The sequence below is a fragment of the Phasianus colchicus genome, chromosome 8 (genome assembly GCF_987193195.1).
Source record: "Phasianus colchicus chromosome 8, bPhaCol1.hap1.1, whole genome shotgun sequence".
NCBI lineage: Eukaryota > Metazoa > Chordata > Aves > Galliformes > Phasianidae > Phasianus > Phasianus colchicus.
Genome location: NC_143443.1, coordinates 35,707,403 through 35,730,725, shown reverse-complemented (window position 1 = coordinate 35,730,725; position 23,323 = coordinate 35,707,403). Strand labels below are relative to the sequence as shown.

The 23,323-nt window shown below is 43.2% G+C and overlaps 1 protein-coding gene across 12 annotated transcripts in view; it reads right to left on the bottom strand.

The window, feature by feature from the left end:
• The window catches only part of INPP5A (inositol polyphosphate-5-phosphatase A), a 209,278-nt gene that overhangs the window by 78,373 nt on the left and 107,582 nt on the right, over positions 1–23,323 (bottom strand). For all 12 annotated transcript variants that reach the window (XM_031597285.2, XM_090145708.1, XM_031597287.2 and 9 more), the window contains 3 exons: positions 20,311–20,414; positions 9,026–9,078; positions 3,655–3,774 (listed from right to left, as the gene is read on the bottom strand). In XM_031597285.2, the coding sequence (XP_031453145.1) occupies positions 3,655–3,774; positions 9,026–9,078; positions 20,311–20,414 (277 nt within the window). The remainder of the gene's footprint in view (positions 1–3,654; positions 3,775–9,025; positions 9,079–20,310; positions 20,415–23,323) is intronic.

The following is a 23,323-nucleotide window of genomic DNA, read 5'->3' as shown; positions in this document are numbered from 1 at the left end:
AGTAGCTCAGCTGGAAATGTAGATCTATGAAGCTTTAAAGAGAGATTAAAGCCAAGAAAAGAAGTACTTTTCCCCCTATAGACGTTCTCACTTTCCCTTTTCCTACTGTCTGAAGGAGTGATGGCAGACAATGGTCAAAGATGGTTCCCAAAACCCTCTGAATGGGGACACTGTTGGTGGTAGCATTCATTTAAAGTGAGCTTCAGTGTATTGTCCTCCCCAATCAGCAGATCAGAATAGAGTTTGCTGGTGGCTGCCAAAAGGTTAGCAATGCCGATGAAAGGGGTTTCCCATTATTCACTGCTCTTACAGAACTCCCCTTTTGTGCGAGACAGCCCATCATTTCACTACGGAGGTCCGGATCTGCGGCTGGCTGCTCTCTCAAAATGAACAATTCATCTGAATGCAAACTCACAGTAGTAGTGTGCAACCTAAAATTGAAGGTTTTCTTTTCTAAGGACAGGGGAGTAGAGGCAGTTTTCGGCAGTGTCCCATTTTAATGATATACCATCATGACATTTTTGACCCACGGCTGACACTAATACTACAGTCGTATTACCTTACTGCTTCCAGGGCATCGTGGGAGGTCCAAAGCTAAAATTAGCTAATGAAGCACACTGTATGGTGTAAACAAGTGTGTAGTAGATAACACATAAGTTTTATACCGGTTTACTAAAGTCCCTTAGTGCAAAGCATAAGAAAAAGAGAGAAGACCAATGGAGGGGAAAAAAAAAACAAAAACAGGTCTTTCTCACACTGATATACACTGTATGTTACAAAATACACAAATCTGTCTCTCAAACTACAGAACCTGATCTAACTGCAGCTCCATCACTTAAGTACGAGTTCTTTTATTATAAACCTCTCCCTGCTACATATTTACAAACCAAGTGCCTGCTGTGTTCTCTGATGATTTGAGCAGCCTGTAAAAGTGGAATCACAGAATCTCAGACACCAGAGCACGCAGACTGAATAATTCCTGTTCATCCTTGTATCACCATACCTCAAAAGTGAAAATAAATGCCTATTTTGGAGAAATTCCTACTTAGCCCTCTGCTGGAGTACACAGGAAAAGCACTTACTTGTATACAGTAAGTGCCTATCTGCCTGCCTACCTAAGCAACACTTCTAGAAAGAAGTGACACTTCAGATAGAAAGTGACTGAAAAGGTACTTATACTCTATCCCACATTTTAGATGTTTTAAAATGAAAATTTAGATAGGGAATCACAGAATCCCAGAATGGCATGGCCTTCTTTGTCCCTCTGCCCACCCCTGTGTCAGCAGGGCCACCCAGAGCCGTGCCCAGCCCCACGCCCAGGTGGGACAGGAGATCCCCAAGGAGGAGACCCCACATCCTCTGGGTCCCTGTGCCAGGGCTCAGCCGGCCATCCAGCACAGCAGTGCTGCCTGTAGGCAGGGGAGCTCCTGCGCTGCAGCTCACGCTCGCAGCCTCTGGGCCCAGCCCTGGGCATCACTGGGCAGAGCCCAGCTCCATCCTCTTTGCACCTCTCCTCGGGTACTTATGGACACCGACTAGACGTCCCCTGAGCCTCCCTTTCTGCAAGCTGAAAAACAACAGCATTACACTCCCAGGTATTTTACTATGTGTAAGTTTGGTTCAGAGGCAGCGCTACTTTCCAGGCTCCTGCAGGAGACAGCCAGGAAAGTAAACAGTAATTTGTGGTGGGGAACCCCCCTGAAGTGTTGCTGTGTGTACTGCACTCTGGGCTGCCGCTTCCCCATGACTTTTATGGGGACTTCTCTGAGCCCAGGGAGCCCGGGGCATGAAGCATGACAGGGCCACGCAAACAGAGGAGTCACAGGCACCTGCTAGCCTCTGAAAGCTCCCCATGTCCAGCCTTGGGCCAGCAGTGGGACTCTGCTGCCCTTCCCTGTGCAAGACTGCAAACAAACGTGAGAAGGAAGGGACATGTGGAACATGTCTGTCACCTCAGCCCTCCTGGGCAGGGCCTAATTCTGGCTGAGCACTGACCTCCCCCCAGTCCCAGGCCCACTCCCTCCCTCAGCAGCTCGAGGCACACAGGGCTGGGAGGTGGGCAGGACTCGGCGTCCGCCCCAGGACCCAGCTCCCCTTGTGCAGGGAAGGGCAGCAGAGCCCCACTGCTGGCCCAAGCCTGGACATGGGGAGCTTTCAGAAGCAACAGAAAGGCAACAGGTGTGCTGCCAGGGAGCACAACTTCCAAAGGTGTTCATCTGTGTACTTTGTGACTCAAAGACAATCAAACGTTCAGGTAAAGGAACACAACGAACAGAAAAAACACAAAGTGCCCTGTTTTTATTTTTCCCAGTCTAAGCATCATCTTATGCCATGGAAAGCACTGTGTGCCAGGTGCATAATGTGCTTTCCTTAAAGCTCTCTTTCTTGGGCACACATGAGGTCAAGCAGTGCTTCATCAGAGCAGTACCTGCTTACATTACCAGTACATGTATGCTCATGCAGAAATTATCTTGTCTTGCTCGAGACAAGAGGTCTTTTTTCTAACTTTATAACTGCTAATAGGGCAGCTGTAAATTCTGGGGGTATTTTTGGGATTGCTGAACACACCATTCTCAGTATAACCACCCATCAAATGAATCAAATCTGTAACACTGTTATACACCACGATGGTATTAATAATAGTGATGACTGCATGCAAACACTGTTGCCACTTTACAAAGACTAGGCACCCGCTGCACTCAGCTAGAATTGAGATTGAAGCACAGAAGGGGTTGATGCTGAGGAGGCTGGAGCTCGTGCAGTATGAGGAGACGCTCAGAGGGCTGGACACGTTCATTTACAGGAAAGGCAGACAAGGGAGGCTCTGTCACCTGCGTGGTTACAGAAGAGCCCCAGCTGGACCTTCCTCAGCAATGCAAACTAAAAAAATGAGGGGCAATGAATACAAATTGCATTGAGGGAAATTCTGAGTGGATACTAGGGAAAACAAAGTCACAAAAAGGATGGTCAAACACATTAACAGGTGCCCCACAGAAGCTGTAAATCACTGCACGTGGAACTATCCAAACTCAGCTGGGTAAGCCCAGCACAACCTGACCCAATGTAAACGTCAGTGCTGCTCTGAGCAGAAGGATGGACGAGACAGCCCCAAAGGTCTCTTTCAACCAGAATCTCTAAAGTCAAAGAGTAATAGATCATCCTGAGCTGACAGGGACCCACAGTGATCACAGAGCTCAACCCCTACACAGCACCACCCAGACACTATGGCAGTGTCCCAGTGCTCCTTGAGCCCCAGCAGCTCAGGGCTGTGCCCACCGCCCTCTCGGGCAGAGTCTTTTGCCAATTTCCAATCTTATTCTATTATGCTTTAAGTGAAAACATGAAAATCAGCTTTATTAGACTCCATGCAGACTAAAAATAAGTTAAGCTAACTAACATGTTATAAAAATAAATCTACTTTCTACTTTACATGTTCTGGTGACCTTAGAGAGATTCTTCAAACTTACTAATTTATTTTAGAAGAGTAATTGTTATTAACTGATCTGTAATCAATTCTAATGTGTAGAAAACTCTCATATAGTCTGTTTTCAGTTCACAGAATAAAAATCTCTACATTTCTAAATGTGCCTTCTGGAACATGTTTTATAAACCGTTTATGAACAACGAAGGTGATAGAGAGAGGCCAATACATACCTATCAAGCACATAGCCAAGAGCCTTATGCCGTATTCCTGAGTAAACCGATGGGCTTGTTTCCCAAGCAATTAAATTGGAAGCATCATGGAAAAGATGAATGTTTACCAAGTCAAAGGCACTATGACAAAAAAAAAAAAAAAGGAAAAAAATAAAATGACTCAGGATAAAAGAAAAAAACATTTGTTGCATTCAGCAAAGCATTCAACACAGTAACAATATATTTTCTCTCACTCTACCTTAAGATTTACTCACATAGACTGTGCAAATTAAGCTATCATCACCAGACAATTGTCAATAAGCATCATAAAACTTACGCTAAGTCATTCACAAATAAAATCGCATGTAGGGTTCTGCATAAAATATGCATAATATGAAAATGAAAAGCTTTTTGTCTGTTACAATTCATGGAAATTGAGCAGTACTCTATCACTAAAATGATTAAAACCCAAAATTGAGTGTGAAAAAAAACAACTTCAAGTTTATATGTTGTGGTTAAACACCTATCAAAGCTGTGAAGTAAACAAAATGAAAAGCTACTGATGCACACTTTTGCTGACATTAAAGGCTAAATTGTGTAGCTGCAACTCCTCCTCAGTCCCTGCACAGAGAATGCCAAGACAGCAGCGGTCAATCTGCATGGTACTCCCAACACGGAAAAGGACACAAGGAGTTAAGCTCCAGCTGTGCTGCAAGAAGAGGAGTTGGTCTCAGAAAACAAGCAAAATTTGTAAAATGTCACTGCTTTGCATTCTACCCTGAAAGCCAGGACTACTGACCCGTTCTTCGCTGCCTGCACGAGGCAGTGAGTGGGCAGCAGTCCCTTTTGGGCCTGGCCACAGCCCACTGCTGCCCCACACAACTGCTGGCAGCATTCTGGCTGGGAAGCACCACCTCACCCTCAGGAGCAGCTGGCAGGAGCTGAGTGCTGCCCTGCAGTCCAGCCAGGGACTGGCATAGAGCCCTGAAACAGAGCGCACTGCTGCGAAGTTAGTTCGATGGATATGGAGTTGGGTAGGGGAAGAAGAGAAATAGGGATATACTGGAAGTTCATTATTAATCACTGAAACCAACTTCAAGCCCCTGTGAAAAAGAAATCCTTCCTCCTGCATAAAAGCTGAGTTGCTTCCTGTGATCACTGCATGTCCACCCCATTTTCCCAACCTCTTGCTGTGAGGGTTGTTTACAACATATTCAGTATTAAAGCATACATTCTTTGACATGGGGACAGGAATTTGCTACAAGACTGCACAAGATTTGGCTGATTTTGGCTGATAATGGCATTTGTAAGAGGAATACCACCAGACTGACAGCATACCTGCATGCAACTGTCTCCTTGTACCTTAAATCACTTTGCACACTCCCACTTTCCACTGAGGCAGAAAACCTTCACGCAGAAGGAATTTTGTGTTATAATCATGCTCAAATGGAGAAATGTATTATTTCCATCATGTTAATCACACAGTAGGTATCACTTAGGGTGGGTTGACAGCCACTCGGAAGGCAAGCTGTCCTACTGAACTTTTGTTTCCAACTGCTCACAGATGTGACCCACTTGAGTAGCAAAAGAAATCCGTGCAACTATTACACTCAAGCTGGCATTCCGGTTTACATTTTCTTCGCTTGTGACCTTTTGTATCCTAGATACCTGGTGTGTGCTTTCAAAAACGACACCATCTCACTGTTTTGCGATTAAGCTCTTTTGGCCATGGTAATGAAAGCAGAAAACCTTGAATACTCTTGGCCCACAGATGTAGATAAACAACAGCCCTTCCTAACAGCAAGATCCTCCCCCCCAGAAAATGAGAATGTGGTATGTTCCATCAGATCCCCCATGCAAATTACTGCTACATGTTAAAATTATGGCTAGTGTTTAAAAAAAATTTTTTTTGATAGACTACAACAGAATAGCTCAAGGGTTGTCGGCCCAACTGCCCGACCTGCTCAGGGCAATCCAAATGTTAGAGCATGTTACTGAGGGCTTGTCCAAATGCCTCTGGAATACTGGTGGGGCATCAACCACCCTGCTGGGAAGCCTTTTCCTAGCTTGATCACTCTCAGAGTAAGGAAGTTTTTCCTAATGCCCAGTCCCACCTTCCATGGAGCAGCTTTGTGTTGTTCAAAAGGCTTTGTTCTATACAGAAAAAATGCCAATAAAGTCTAAAGTAGCCAGCTCTTAGATCAGAAAAAAAGTTGTGGGAAGAGTAGAAGCAATATTAAGTTGCCTCTGCTCCAGCAAGGGTCCTGTCCCGCTGGCACAGTTTGGCAGGATGAGGTGCTCAGACCAGACCAGCTCTATGCAGTCTGTCCAGGAGACACAGCTCTCTTTGTCTGTGGGAGCTGAGGTGCACCCCAAGGACAACAGGTCTGCCAGTTCCCCTTTGCAGGCAAACAGTTTCTTGGTTGTCCTGCCATAGACCCCTTGAAGCCATGCTGATCACCATAGAAATGCCACTTAGAACACACTGCTTTTCCAGGTGCTATGTTTTCCAGTGTGCATAACCCACTTACGGCAGAAGCAAGACAATGACTTGTGAAGAGCTCTAAAACCATGCACTCTTCACCTCAGGCTAAGCTACGCGCAGAGTTACAACTACATTAAGCAACGAAGGACAGTCTCATTTCTCTCCTTCACTGAGGACCACTATTTGGGCTAAGTCCAAAGGATTTCTGGCCTTTTCTTCCCAGAAACATCCACTGCAGGCCCTCTCAGCATCACCTCTCTTCCCTGGCCTTCCTGTCTGCTTTCCCAGTGCTCAGCAAGGTAAATCACGGCTCAGCTCCAGCATGTGATAGACCACCTTTCCTTGGATTTCAGGTTTCAAAAACAACTTTTCCCTTTAGAGCAGAGAAGCACTGGGTCCCAATGAGATGCATCCCAGAGTCTTAAGGGAATTGGCTGATGTAGCTGCCAAGCCACTCTCACTGACATTTGAAAAATCGCAGCAATCAGGTGAGGTCCCTGGTGACTGGAAAAAAGGCAACATCACACCCATTTTTAAAAAGAGTAAATAAGATGACCCTGGGAACTACCAGCCTGTCGGTCTCATCTCTGTGCCGGGGAAGATCATGGAGTAGATCCTCATGGAAGCTATGCTATGGCACACAGAAGGCATGGAGGTGATACGGGAGAACCAGCATGGCTTCACCAGGGGCAAATCCTGCTTGACCAACCTATGGCCTTTTATGGTGTCTGTGCATCAGTGGACAAGGAAAGAGCCACTGATGTAATCTATTCAAATTCTATTCAAAGGCTTCATTAAGGCCTTTGACACAGTACCCCACACCATCCTTCTCTCCAAATTGGAAAGACAGGGATTTGATGGGTGAACTATCTGATGGAGAAAGAACTGGCTGCAGGATTGAGTCCAGAAAGCAATAGTCAATGGCTCAAAGTCTGGATGGAGATGGGAGAAGATGGGAAGTGAGACGCCTTTGAGATTCTACTGTATCACGTGAATCATATTCATAGACTATTCCAAACAGGAAACTACCACCATATTTCACCTCATTACAGATCAGAAAAAGCTGTGAGTCTATTCACTCTTACTCCCCGACACATCCTTGTGAAAAGTAAGCATGGTATATTAACTGATCTGAACATCTGGCTATAGACTTCTCCTTCCAGAAAGTACTCTTTTTTTTTTTTTTTTCCTACTACCAACAGGCAACAAAACATTTATTTTAGATCTAATCATGAGGAGCTTTATTTTTTTTTCCTCATAAATTCCTAGATTTTTTTTTTCCTGCTAATAGAGAAAATTCTTGTAATGTAAGAGAAAAGGCCAGATTAGCAACTGGTGTCTCCCACATCAGTAGGTCTCTACTGATGGAGTTATGTGTCATGTTATATGGATACAGAAAAATTAACAAGAACTTAAATTATCCAGCAGCTACCTGTTTGATTTCTAGGTAAAAGAAAGTCTGTAAAGGGCAAAGATTGCTGCTCTCTCATTTTTCACAAATTGTTTTTGCTTAGTCTAATAAACATGCTTATGCAATCAAGCAAGAGCACTCAAGACTTGAAGATCAAACTTGTGATTTTAAGATAGGAGAAAACTAAAGGGGGAATGGCAAAGCACTCTATGGTCATTTGTATTAAGGTAACTACAACAAAAATAAGTAGTAAAGACCAGAACAATGGCTAAATGATGAAAAACTATGGTCAGATTTCCAGGTGGGACAAGAGAAATCTATCTATCTGTGGGTTTATTGAACTCTCCTTGTGTGAAGCCAAGGAAAATATTCACGCTCTCTCAGATACAGTTTTTGCACAATCAGCTACTCTCCCCTACATACACTAATACTATTATTAAAGATATATTTTCAAACACAGATAGTAAATAGCTTCAGTTACATGAAATACACCTCCTGTCAATACTAGCTGGTACTTCTAAAAAAAGTCTGCTAACAGACAACAACATAAGGATGTTCAACTTCTGTATTCATACCGTTATCTGCTGCCCTCAACTCTCAACTCCTTAAGGTTTGTTTAGGCTGCTGGATAATCCCAAGAGTAAAAATGTTTGTTTATTCCACAGATTTTCACAGCACATCTTATGTGGGATGGTTTTCAGGCAGGTTATATCAAACTCGCTTGATGGGTTACTTCTGAAGCAGTCCATGAGCACAAAGATGGAAAGTGTGCTAGCTGTTCTCTGCTGCCCCCTCCTAACTCTGGCTGGTGAATGGGCTGCCAGGCGCTTTATTTTACTCTGGGATGAGCATAAGCAAGCTCATAGAGAACAGGACCATGCCTTGGGTTTAAAATGGCATTCCTGACCTGAATATGACGAATAAAAGTTCTGTTCCATTAAAAATAACATAATAGTAACTGGTGTCAAAAAGCTGCGTTCAGTAAAAATAGAGTCCCTCCACTGGCTTCAATGGAAACTGGATGGGGTCTTCAGTGGCTGGCTTAAAGAGCTCGTGAAGAACAGCAGTTTCCCTGATAAACCCGAGAGGGGAGGGCTGACCTGCCTACAACCAGTGTCTGAACTGGGCAAGGCACTGCAGGCTGTTGGACGCATCGGGCCTGGTGGGGAGGGCTGGGGATACCTTCAGCTCTGCACTGTGACTCCATCCTGCACTCGGTCACAGATACTGAAAGGTTCTGATCATGCTTGGTCAAAAGATTGCTTATGAAGTAAATTATCCCATGCTAACTGCACGTGTGTGTCAGTATTAAAATCACATTTTGAAAGTGCTTCACTACAACTTATAGAGCATTATGTGCTCAATAAATAAAAAATTCAAGTAACTGCTTTGAAACTAATTTACTCTTCGTGTATATGAACATTTTATTTGAGACAGCTGCTGATAAAAATGCATACAACACATATAGTCAGAAATAAGTTAAAGAGGCAACGTACCAATCAGTAATACACCACCTTGTTCGAATGAAACCTTTTCTGGACCACTTGCACTGAAAAATAAGCAAATAAGAATCAGTTATCTTAAGAAAAGGATTACTGTGATGAAAACAAAATGTATTTACACAGAGAAGCAAATAAAATAAAATTAATCCGCACAATCTAAAAAGCATTACACACTGACCAAGGAAGCTTGAAAACACACATTGTTTCTCACAAATACTGGAATTATTTATATTTTTGGTTCTACAGTGCAGTTGCAAATTTACGAGTAAAGTGAATACAGACCTACGTAGTTGTTTACAGACGAAAGATAACCCATTAATAAAGCTTTACAACTATATCGATGTTTGCCCTAAACTAGTGAATTCTTACTGTCTCTGCATAAATACTTCTGCTTCTTTGTAATTTTACTTGAACTGTAAAACCTTATCATAGATCTACATCAAATTAAAATGAATGAGATGTGCTAGAAAGCTATTTCTCCTGCTTAGCCAACCAACCTAATATTTCTATAAAAGTTAAAGGGAGTTTAAATAATGGTAAAATATTACATTTATCAACACTGCAACATCCGCAAGAAAGCCACAAATCAGCTCCTGCCAGGGCACCTGCCAGTGCACTTCTGGAACAGTAAAAGGATTTCTTCAGCACCACTCCTAAGCCATCGCCATAAATTAGAGCCTCCCACAGAAAGACATGATTCTGCATCCTATTTATTCACAGTTAACAATGGATGTGGGGCTAGGTGAATGTTCTTCAGTAATGAATATTGCACCAGACAGGCCTAAATAATGATGCCAATGATTTTGTAGCAAGAGACCACAAGTACTTATGACTTACAAGGCATCAGCCATAGCACAGCACTCCTCAGAGCCAGGGTACCACTCCCTATGCTTTCATAGAATGGCCTGGATTGCAAAGGAGCACAATGCTCAAGTTCCAACCCCCTGCTATGTGCAGGGTCACCAACCAGCAGCCCAGGCTGCCCAGAGCCACATCCAGCCTGGCCTTGAATGCCTGCAGAAATGGGGCATCCACAGCCTCCTTGGGCAAAAACAGACTTCTCCTAAGGCACTGCCGATAGCATTCAGAAGAGACACCCCAGTTCTGTTTAGCAACCTCATGTGAATAGACAGTCCTCATGGAATTTCCAGGTCCAAAATCCTGCTGAGATAGCCAGCTCCGTCACAGAACCCAAACGGTTCGTTCTACAACTGCCATCAGATAACAACAGTTACTTATCCCCCATCCTCCCATCCTTATGCACAAACACAGTAACAACAAAAGCACCTTAGTTTTTGCAGCAGCACTCAGGATGGACTTAACACAAACCTGCTCCCTTCACCAGCACTCCATTTACACCAAGATGATTGTTGCATTCCAAACATGCTTAAAAAGATTTAAAAATGTTTATTTTACTGAACTCATAATGTTTTTGTTCTTGAAAGCTTGAATATGAGAATTACTTACTTACGTGCAGTTTTCCTATCCAAACCCAGAAAAAAGTGCAGAATTCCTGGCGACAGCTTATTTCATGAGCCACACTCAACTACAGTGCTTGTCACCTTGTAGAACGCGTTCCCTGCGTGCCACAAAACTGAGAAGTAAAAAGCTGTCTACAAAATCCGACAGCATAACTCTATGCACATTTATGCACTACAGAATTTGGGAAACTTGACATTAGCATTTGTCGCTTCCAGTGCTGATTTCAGAACAGCCTTTCTGCAGACGTGTGAGCCCATCCTGCAGATGTGGCTGCAGCCCGATTTTACTGCCAGGTCTAAAGGAGAGCCGCAGTCTGAGCGCCTGGCTGAGCTGGCCCCAGCAAAGGAGGTCTGAGGCGCTTCCGCAGGGATTGCATCATTGCAATTGCTGCAGCAATGGAGTGCACAAGACGGTCCTCTCAGCACAGCTGAGTCCAAGCACGGCGACTAACAACAAAGTACTCTATCTTGGTGTACCCACGTGTTATTTGATACCAAGTACACACTGAATAGCTTTCTTCTCTTACATCTTTACTTAGAGTTGGCTTGCAGTGTACTCACAGGACATAAGTAAGAGGGAGTAAAACAGATTAACAAATCTGACGTTAATTATCGATACGGACTGAAATAAGTGGTTTTGATGAGACCAGGTGAGAGAACCCCAGTTCGCAAAAATTTAATATTTTTGACACATTCAATGAAGTTGTGCTTCATCTTCCTATCCATGACCTCTCTCTTTGGACAGAACTCCAGAATGTCAAGAAACATCTCCTTCTGTTTTCTTTAGAGACTTCATACTGTCTTATGCCTTTCTTTTGCTAATGCTGATGCTTACAAGTGCTGCAATTTTTTAAGAATTTGTACTTTTGAAAGCAAGAAAACTTGTTTGGGTCTAAAAAGGTTATATTCAGGTAGAAAATCCTACCAGTTCCCTACTCTTAAATCTAGTCGATGGACACACATTCAGGGATGAAATTATTTCTCCAAACCCTTATCATTTTTCCCTTAGGAGTTCCCAATTCTTTATTTTTCTTAAACTGTAGCTCTACTCAGGAAGAACACTTGTGGTTATGAATAAATATCTATTTCATTTTAAAAGTTTTCTGTGACTGTGGCAGTAATTCAGATCCATCAAAGAATGGTAGGGTGGAACTATAGAACACTAACTCTTCCTGATAGCCCAGCTTTCACGGTTAAACTACAAATCCCATAATCCAAGTAAGTTCTTTTTATTCACAGTTTCTGTGATGATAATGGTAATACTGTTATGCATTGAGATTTGGCACATTTCAATTTCAAAAGGAGAACACTGAAAAAAAAAAGTTAAATACTGAAAGCATTCATCATTGGCTTTAATCTCCATGAAAAAAGGGGCACTGTCATTTCATTCTTAAAAATAACTATATTGATTCTAATTATTAAAGAATAATACACAAAACTTAAAATCAAATAGTCCAAGCCTATGATGCAGCCCACACTATTATCTTTGATTGAGCTGTCACTTTTCATTTGTTATTTTTCCTCTTTAGCAACACAACAGGCACTTCAAAAGATGTACAACTGAAACACAGCTGATTACATTCAGTTGTTTAGAGCCATATCCATTTGGGTTTTGAGCATGTCCAAGGACACTGATTCCATAACCCACCTGGGCCTGCCTCTCTTCTAGTGTTTATCCTCAGGGTGAAATCCAGCCCCCTAATATTTAGTCAGATTGGCCCTGCTGCAGCTGGTGACCACTGCCCCTTGTCCTGCTGCTGCACGGTACCCAGCACAGCCTCAACCCACCCCTCCAAAGCCCCCATCCCAGCCTCTCCTTCAGCACAGACCATCCCTCCAGACTCTCACATCTCTGCTTCAGCCCCAACAAGTTCGGTGTCTCTGCCACGCTTGTTCTGTTTTGCCCATGTTTGTCTGGTACAGGGGTGCTCAAACAAGACACTGGAAACACAATGCTGGCCTCAAAGAATAGCAGAGAAGAAGAGTCCCTTCCAGGGACCTGACACATCCTGGGAGTCTGCTAGCTTTCTGTGCCGCCAAAGCACAATGCTGGTTCATGTTGGACTTGCTGTCCAACAAGACCCTGGTGCTTTTGTATTTTCAGGACAGTGATCCTGTGCTGCTTTACAAGTTATCCCATCCAAGGATGAGGATACTTAGCATTAACCTTCACTAAACATTCCCATCAAGCTGCTTCTACAGCCTGTTGAGGTTCCTCTCAACAGCAGCTCTGTCTTCCACCATATTTTCTGCTACTCTGACATCATCTGCAAAGCTGAGCAGATGCGATCCATCCTGCTGTGTAAGCTGTTAAACAGATGCTGAATAGTAATGACCCCAGCATGATCTGGAGGACCACCACCAGCCACACTTCGCACCACGGATCATCACCCTGTAAGCCACTGCCAGCTCCCAACTGGTCATCTAGAAAGACCTCCTCCGTCTCCTTCCCACAGATAGGGACGGATGGCTACCTGGGACCCTCCCTTAAGCCCTCCTTGAAAACAGCTGTGACATTCATGTTCCACAGCCCTCCAGAACCTCCCCCTTTTCAAATGACAGCAAGAGGCCTCACCACGACATCAGTCAGATCTCTTTCTCCCTTAGATGTGCCCTGCCTGCTGCCATATATTCACATATGGACAATGAGATTAAGGTTTTGTGTAACCAAAGCACATGAGACCAAGAGTCCTGCCATCAGTCATCACCCCCTGCTGCAGGTCTTGCTACGACTCTGTCACCGACTACTGCACCAACACAAGTACTTTCAGTTTAAGGTGTGCCCAGCCTTAGGCTCAACTGCCTTACTCTTTCAGGCAAGACTTCATTAATACAAGCCACTTAAAAGCTACATGCAACACAGTTTGTTTTCTGACTTGATAAAATACAGGAATTTCTTACTGTAGATTGGCATTTCCTTATGCATACACTGCAAACAGTGGTTTTAAGAAAGTAGAATAACTTAGATGCCACTTTTCAACTCTGTTGCTTTAGTAAGCCTCACTGAAATTGTGACACCTCCCTATTAGAAGCTCTCAAAAAAAATCACAACTTGAAAACTTGCAGTTACATTCCGTCAGTCTTCTCTTTGTGAGCAGAGTCTCTCAGGAGATCGTGCTGACCTTTTGAAACCCCCCAGAAGCACCACCTACATAAATAACCTCTGCTACATCGGGTAAAAGGACCTCCAGACAACATTAACATGAAGAGAGAGGTTATAGAGGGCTAATGTCAAAAAGCACTGTTAGCAATAAGTAATGCACACAAACCATGATTGATAACAACTAGCACAGAGCCTTAATTCATCTTTTCTCCATCATTTTACTGAGAGGGACCATATCAAATTAAAGAGTGACCCAGCAAGGGTTTATTCAACCATACAAAGCAGGGGCATGAAGGAAAGACATATTAAAGTGGCAATGACTGTGGTGAAATTGCAGCTTCTTAAAGGGACATTGTAGTTCACAGAGAAGATGGCAAATCTTGCATCTGACATGGCCAAATACCAAACAGCAAGAACACTCAACATACCAAGCAATGTCCTGCATTAAGGAATTGTTGGATGAAATCTCCTGGGAAACTCTCCTGAGGGACAAAGGAACAGAACAGAGTTGGCAGCACTTTAAGGATGACTTTCTGAGAGTACAAGAGCTCTCCATCCCCAGTATAAGAAATCAGGCAGATGAGGCAGGAAACCAGCAAGGCTGAGCAAGGACCTGTTGGCCAGGCTGAGGGAAAAAAAGGAGAAGTATAAGCAATGAAAGCAGGGATGGACTGTCTGGGAAGAACACAGGCACACTACCTGGATGGGCAGGGATGGCAGGAAAGCCAAGGAATGGAATTGATCTTGGCGAGGAATGTAAAAAACAAGAAGGGTTTCTTCAGATACATTGGGCAGATAAGATAGATGGGTGAAGGAGAATGTACGTTCCCATATAAATGAAAAGGGAGACCTGGCTTCCTGAGACATGGAGAAGGCTGAGGTACTTAATGAGTTCTTTGCCTCGGCCTTCACGGCTGGTCAGGCTTCTCACATTTCTTCTGCCCCTGAACTTCTAAGTAGGGCTGAGGGGGGAGGGGGGAATCCCTCCCAGTATAAGAGTGGAGCAAGTCCAAAACCACCTCATGAGGCTGAATGTGTACAAGTCTATGGAGCCAGACGATGTGCATTCCAGGGTTCTGAAGGAACTGCCTGATATGGTTGCCAAGCCTCTTTCCATCATCTTTGAAAAATCACAGCTGTCAGGTAAAGTCCCTGATGAGTGGGACAAGAGAAACACCCTTTTTCTGTGCCTGGGAAGATCATGGAGCAGATACTCCTCGAAGAGATGTGAGGGCACACGCGACATGTAGAAGTAATCTAACACAGCCAGTGTAGCTTCAACAAAGGGCAGATCATGCCTGATTAATCTGGTATCCGTCTTTGATGGTGGGATGGCATTGATGGAGAAAGGAAGGGCAATTGATGTTGTCTACCTAAACTTGTGCAAGGCCTCTGACATTGTTCTGCATCACATCCTCATCCCTAAAGTGGAGATACACAGATTTGAAGGCTGTACAATTAGCTGGATAAAGACTTGGTTGGATGGTTGCCCTCAGAGGGCTGTCGTCAATGGCTCAATGTCCAGGTGGAGGCTGGTAACATGTGGTGTCCCCTAAGGGTATGTCTTGGGACCAGTACTCTTCAACATCTTTATCAATGACACAGGCAATGGGATTGAGTGTACCCTCAGCAAGCTTGGTGATCATACCATGCTGAGTGGTGCAGTTGTCACAACAGAAGGGAAAGCACCATCCAGAGGAACCTGGACACTCTCGAAAAGGGAGCACATGAAAATCTAATGAATTTTAATAAAGCCAAGTGCGAAGTGTTGCACTTGGGTTGAGACAACCCCAGATATTAGGACAGATATGAGGAGAAAAAGTCATTGACAGAAGCCCTCTGGAGAAAGACTTGGAGGTCCTAATGGATGAAAAGCTGGACATGAGCTAGCAGCGTACACTTGCAACCCAGAAGGACAACAGTATTCTAGGCTTCAATAAAAGTGGGATGGTGGCAGGGAGAGAGCGAGGTGACTGTTCCCTCTGCTCTGCCCTTGTGAGGTCCCATCTGGAATACCATGTCCAAGCTTGGGGCCTCTAGTATAGGAAAAATGTTGGAGTGGGAACAGAGGACGACCACAAAGATGATCAAAGGGCTGGAGCATTTCTCCTATGAAGACAGGTTGAGGGAGTTGGGCTTGTTTAGCATGGAGAAGAGAAGGCTCCCAGGAGATCTCATTGTGGCCTTCCAGTACTTGAAGGGAATTTGCAAGCAGAAGAGGGATTGACTCTTTACAGTCTGATAGCGACAGGACGGGAAAGAATGGCTTTAAACTAAAAGGGGGGAGATCTGGGTTAGATGTTAGGAAATTAATTTTTACTCGGAGGTTGGTGAGGCATTGGAACAGGTTGCCCAGAGAAGTTGTGGGTGCCCCATCCTGGAGGCAATCAAGGCCAGGCTGGATGGGAGCCTGGGCAGCCTGGCACAATGGCTGGCAACCCTCCTATAGCCAGAGGATTGGAACTACATGATCTTCAAGGTCTTTTTTTCCTCCTGTGTTTCACTAAGCTCTCCAACACGTTTAAATGTATAGGAGTTGTCTTCTCTCAAACAGAAAACGTGGGGTCGAGAGGAGTATATACAATGGAATTAAATCTTAAGACCCCCAAACCAAAATACAATAGTAGTTTTGTAACTCATTTTAACTATAACTTTCTGAAAGTGCCACAGTAGTAAGGGGTAGCAATAATAAATTTCATATTATTAAGGCAAGGGCAGCAAGGTGATAACAGGAGAGCCACTCATGGGACTGCCAGGCCCAGCAGTGCTACATGAGTTGTCTGAAACAACAAGATCAGATCCCACAGTGTGTTTGCAGTTATTGTCAGGATCAGGCTAGCTCAGCGTTTGATCCCATTTCCATTCAATTAAGACCTTTTTTAGGACATATTTATACAGTAAAATTACATTACTATTGGAACATACGATTTGAAATAATTACAAAAGCAATAGTGGTGGATGGAAACGTGATGGGTTGGGCCTAATGCAAAAGCAGCAGCACAAGAGAAAGGCAGCACAGGAAGCCAGGGAGGTGTTGCAGCACATGCTGGAGATCTGAGGAATGTACTATTCATCCCAGGCTGGATAAAGCCAGGACACCTATGCCTCTGTATGCACAATGGCATTTGTGTTAATGTGCAATTCGTATATTCCCCATTCTAATCCGTAAATTACCGTTAGATGTTAACAGCTCGAAAGCAATTAATTACTTTAGCTTCAATGAATAATTCACTTACTTAATGTTAATAATTCATTTATTTAACATTAAGAAAGGAAAAGTCAGCAAGCTCCGAACCTAACACAACCCAGAAGCTGAAACAGTTTAGCTTCTTAAATATAAAAATGCGGTCCTTCATCTTACATATACATATACTGCAGCTGAACAACAGCCTCAGAAATTCTGGGTCACTGATGTGCTTTGATATTCTCAAGTAGACCGTTTGGAAAGAAAAAGGAAATCTTGGAAACAGAATTTAAAGAAGAACTATGTCCCAGGAAGGAGGAAAGAGAAAACGGCTTCATACTACAGACTTTAAAGAAACGCTCTGTACGCTGACTTTAACAAATGCTCACTAGCAGACCAGCCATCTGTAAACTGGTACGAAAACAGGCAGAGATGACATAGATCATCTGTGCTCTCTCAGAGACGTATCAACATTTTAAAACAGAAAAAAGCCCTCCAACTTCATGTCCCAGACAGGGGATACCACATCTTTCACCTCACAATATTAAGTCTCTTCCCAGATCCTCTGTTAATAGGATTCCTTTAGCCAGCAGATGGATTGTGAATACGGGCAGTTTCATCTACTAAAAGACAACATAAATCATCACTGAGAAAGGAGAGCCTGCAGTAAGGTTATCACCATACAGCCTTCTCCATGAAAGGTTTGCATTAAAGCATTAGTGAAATTAATTCATCTTTCATAAGAGCTTTGAGCAGTATCTGTGATCTATGATAACAACCAATTTCTCACTATGGGAAAAAAAAAATTACTCAGGCCTGATAGACTACACAAATCTGCTTTTTTTTTAAATGGCCTAACATTATCTGGAGTGTTGCTCCCAAAGGCATCATTTGAGGCTCATGCCTAGCCAAGAGGACCCATAAATCAGGACAGAAAGTTTTGTTAGTTTTATAGGCAGTGGGCTGTAATTATTTTGAATTGCATTATGCCTCAATCATTGTAATTACTTTTAGATCATCCTTAAGCGGCAGTAATAAAGAGAAAAGAAATCAGTCTTAAACCATTTCTCATACAAAAACATTGTAAATGTGATATGAGCAGCCTGGCTAAAACATAGAAGAGCATGTAGATGTGATACCCGCGCGTGCACTCTGATGTGTCAACTCCTATTTTCAAAGTACACACTGTTTTCTGGTCTTTTTTAATTAGTAGCATTACTAGCAGCATTTGGCTCCAGTAATAGGTAATCACAGGGTTTAATTTTACTTTTGAAAATACCATACAATGTGTGCAGGAGAAGCAAAGCCATGTCAGCTGTTTGTTCACTGCTGCTGCGCTATGTCTGCTTGAGACACTCCCTGCTCTTCCATCCCAAAAGAAAACCAGCCTATTGTAAAAACCATCACAGTTGTTTTCTAATCTTTCAAGTCAAACAAAAACTATGCTAGCTTGAACGACCACAGAAAGCCACAGAACTGCAAATATCAGTGCCTCTGCTGTCCGCATGACTGCAGTCCTGGGGAGCCCTTGGCACTTCCCCATTGTGTGAAGTTCTGAAATAAAGTAGATGAAGGCCCCGCGCTGCTCCACGAGCCCAGCAGCACTGCACGAGACACTGCAGAGCAGAGCAGGTGCTGCAGAGATATGCTGACTTATCAGTGAGGAGTGACTGTGGTTTGACAACGATGGCAGCCAGGCCCGTGCAGCTGCTCCCCCACTGCTCAGCAGGGTAGGGAAGAAAACGAGGTGGTGAAAGAAGGATTTGAGGTACAGCCAGTGCAATGAAAGCTAAAAGCAAGGGCTGTGTGGAAGCAAAAGGTGAAGACAGTGACTCCCCTTCCCACCAGCAGTGATGGTTAGCCATGCTGTGGGATGCGGCACCTTGTTATGCAGAGTGCTGCTGGGGCAGGCAGCAGCTGTTTCAGGAGCCCTTCCCTCTCCCTACAGCTTTTGCTGCTGAGCACGATGCAAAATGGGATGACAACGCAGTGACCAGGAACACTAGAGTAGGAAGGCAACAGATCTCAAAATGGTATTTAGTTGCTTCTCATGCTGCCACTCTTGTACCTAAAGCAGTGCTGCACCATACACAGATACAGAAGGTTCTGCTCCACCACCAAACATGGGAACATCTGCTCTGAGTTGCCACAAGAAACAGATCCAGGCTCTGCTCCGCTGTGTGGGTGGGAAAGCCTCCATTCCCCCACAGGACTGCAAAGATCAGTTCACATCAAAGGCAGAAATTAAAAACTAAAAACTGCTGGGTCAGTTACAGATATGCCAGTCTTAGGTGGAAGAGCAGCTGTGAAGTAACGGTGGGAATGACTCTTCACAGATACTGAAGAACAATCTGTAACTTGGCCTCTTGCTGTGAAGTGCGGTAGCGGCGCTCGTGCTGCTGTTTGATGCTCTCAGCACTACGAGGAAATCACTGCAGCACTGCATGCATCCTGCTTATGCTCTCAATCACCTGCACTGCTGCAGCTTTTTGCTGATAGAGGAGCAAAAGAAATATCTGAGTAACCGCCTGAAGCTCCCTCACAATGACACAATGCCTAACTCCAAAAGAGTATGTGAGATGTTTATTAGAAGAAGCAAAATGCATACAACTACATTAAAGATACTTTCCTTTCCAGAAGAGAGGAAAGTAAATAAATAAAGTTAATATCAAAGTCGAGAAAAGAAAGAATAACCAGCATCCCATCAGGTTGAAACTATTTCTGCAACCTTACTCCAAGCACACTTGTACTATCTCAATATCTCTAAGTGTGGATAAGTACAAATTCTGAACTAATTCTTAAAGTCTATTTAGTTCTTTCTAAGACTAAAGTGGCAGTGTACCAGCTAGATCCACAGCTGTAACAGGAATTCAACAAACATATTCACCCAGTTTGTAGTCAACAACAATCATTAAACACAGACGTGTTCTCACAAAATTAAGAACGAACAAATTGAAGTCAACTTCAAATAAAAGAACTGCAGACAAGGACAACAGCTGCATGTGGAATTGCACCTGCAAGTGCAATGGAAGAAAGCTGGCAGCTTATCTTGTGTTTCTGAGTTTGAAAGAACCTCCAGTTCAGACACGCAGCACTCCCCAGTTGTTAGGAGAACAGCCAGAGAAGGGAATGCCAGGGCATGTGAGAGGAACACACAAATACCTGAAAGTTTCACATATCCTTGTGCTGGTAAGAAACTATCCCCACATACTTGCAGTGACTGGACAGTATCTAGCAGGGCTGAAGAGAAACCAGCAGCACTGCAGCCACAATTACAGAGCTGAATACAAATGGGATCCATTCAGAGCCATGTCTCACCCTGTCAGGGAGTTAAGTCTCCCTGAAACAGATTTGCAATTGGCACGGTTTGCTGTTTCTTTGGTTTTAAATGTACAAACAAGACTTTTCATCACTGTCTCCATCCTTCACAAGCATTTCCTACTACACAAAGAACTCCATTCGAACTCCAAATTCACACAATGACTGTAAATACGTTATAGGTTGTACGTACCTCAGGGAAATAATCCTGTGGAAATTTCTCCTTTTCCAGCATGGGTGTGCTTTCTAAAGTGTCTGAGTAGATTTCTTTCCCAGTAACCTTCTTATACTTCTTAGCTAGAAGAAGATACAAAGCGAACTTAACATCTTACAGTATCTTACAGTACCCATCCGAAGAGCAGTGGCAGCTACATAACAGGCAGGGTTTTAGCAAACATAAACACTGAGTTTTTCTTAGAAAAAAAAACAGACCACTGAAGCATATACATCTGGCTGCTTATAGCTGGCATTCTCAAGCTATACAGGTAGTGGCACTGTTACTTTTACTATTCAGAGCACTGCACAGTGTTGGAGATCAGGTCTCCACGTACTCTAACTTCCTGACATGGCTCTTCTAAGAGATGTATGTTTACATCCTAAGCTAGCATCCAACCATTCACACTGGTTAATTAAGAGGAAAAACAATACAATACCTATTAAGGTGGAAAACACAAATTCTTTTATGAGTAATGACTATTTGCTTGGTTTATTTAGCAACTCTCTTCAGATTTTAAGCCCACGTAGCTAAATAACACCTGACTAACACATTAGTAACCACAACTTTTACTTCACTACGCAGTCATTCAGAATATCTCTGCTTTAAATCAACAACATTGACAGTCTTCCTCCACGCATTGTGTGGCCACAGCTAAGCCTTCTGCTGGGCTGGCTGTTTAGCGGAGCGGACCCAGCAGTGCCTGTGGGCTGCTAACAGGACACAAGCTGCCCACGGGCTGATCAGCCTATTCCTCCTGAAGAACTGATTTGAGATGGATTTGTTAAAAAAAGTAAAATAAAAGATACTGGTTCTACTGGGTATCTGGTGAGAACACCAATCAATACAAAAACTTGTCACTTTAAGTTGTCTAAATAAAGTAGTTGATATAATCAGAGGAAACATTAATTGTAATCTATGAATTTATCTTCAGGGCAAAATAAAATTAAGCATTGTTCCTTATGTGACAATCAATTTGGAAATCTGGCTCCACTAGGAAGCCCAAACAAATATCCCGATAAACTCACATGCCATCATTCTAAGTAGATCACAGACAGATGTACCTGTAAGTAAGTTTAACATTACCAGCAAAAAGATCCTGGTGTCATTCAGGACACAGAACACATTAGGCAGAAATGAAAGGACTGAAGATTTTTGCTGTGAGTACCTAAATAAAAGGCAGCACTTGGCAGAAAGGAGGCATTTTACCATCAACTTGTATTAACATCAGTGTTAACTATGAACCAGCGATTCATTTACACGACTGCTGACAAACCAAACCAGCAGAAAAGAAGCCTTCTCATGTACCTCCAAATAAAAACACTCCAGAGTAAACTAGATCTGTTCTGTTAACCCAAGTTGCAGCACTGCTCTGAGGACAAGAGGCAGATCAAAATCACCCCAACACTCCAGTCAGCAAAACCCTCTGCTGGACAATGGCTCTCCAGAGCAAGCATCTTTTCAGTAGTTAAACTGTAAGTAACCTCTGAAGTGTCTGACAGCTGTAGAAACAGTTCGACACGTCCTGTGCTGTAGCCATAATGCACGAGGGCCATAGGAAAAAATTCTCGCTTTAGAACTCAAGTATCTCCTCTTAAGAACTCAAGACCAGAAGCAATCTTCTCTTCCACAGACTGTATTCAGTCACATTCAGCTATGAAACGAATTCTGAAAATATGCAGTAACGTTAGAGGAATATCAAATTGTTTATAAACACAGATTTTCTGCTGGCTTTTGAGTAGAACTGGAATTTCATAGTGACTTTGGCCCAGAGAAATGTATCCATTTGGATTTTACCTCTGGTTTAAGACTTCAGTGCACTGTGAAAATCTCAACAGTCATGAGAGATACATTCTAATGGAATCCTTCAGGGTGACATTTTACCAACATTACACTGGGAGACTGATTCTGTTCAGGGATCAGCAGGTGACTTCCAGCACCACTTCAGTGCAGCATGGCCTCCCTTAGATTCTTCTCAGGAGTTTTTCTTTCCAAGGTATAATTGGGCCCAAACACATCTTTTTATGCATGGTTCACACCTCACCAGGCTTTGCTAAAGAGTAATTATACATTTTGATGAGCAGAATGAAACACCTAACATTAAAAATGTTTATTTTCTGAAACAAGTACTTGTTTATTTCTCATATACTGATTACTTTTCCCTCCAGTTTTGCCTTCATTCATGTTTCTCATTTTTTAATTCTTAAACTTTCTTTTAAAAACTCTACAGTAGCAATTAAACTGTTGAATAATAACGAATAGAGCCAGAAAGCATTTCTTCTCCTTACACAACTGTCATTTTGCTCTGTCAGATGTCTCTAGAGTGACACAGCCACCTGTGACACAGCTATCTATGGCCAGAAGGAGGGAGTTTTAGTTTCAGAGAGAAACTGCTAGTTCCCCAGCACTGGTACGATGCAATTGCAGCAGTACCTATTAGGAACAAGGGGTGCAGATACAGCTCATCTATTTTGATATACTAAGCCATTCATGTGGCGAAATGAATAAACAGTTATAATGTTGCCATCGTAAATAAAAACCACGGAATCTACTGATTCCTTTGCTTCATAAGCACAGTGGACCAACAGACCATTCAGTTCTAGGACGAAGCAACATCTCAGACACCCAGCTTCACATGCAATGCCAACTTCCTCCAGTATTTCAACTCTGCACACAGTTTACCCACTAAAGAGCATCTCTATCATTACCCAGTGTCTGCTAATGGGAGAAAAGGCTAGACCCTGAGGCTGATCTCTCCTTGAAGTCCCTACATCACTGTTGAGTTCTCCAACACACTCTCTCAGAAATAAAAGATGCTTTGAACTGCCTATAATATTAGATCTAAAATTTTCCTTAGGCACTGATATCAGCAATGACAGATGGACTTATGCTGGCTAAGTCTTTAATTGTTATATATGTGTAACTACTGTTCAAATATTTCAAGACAGAAAGATTCTGCTGCCACAATTATACGAGCAGAGACAATTTGTCT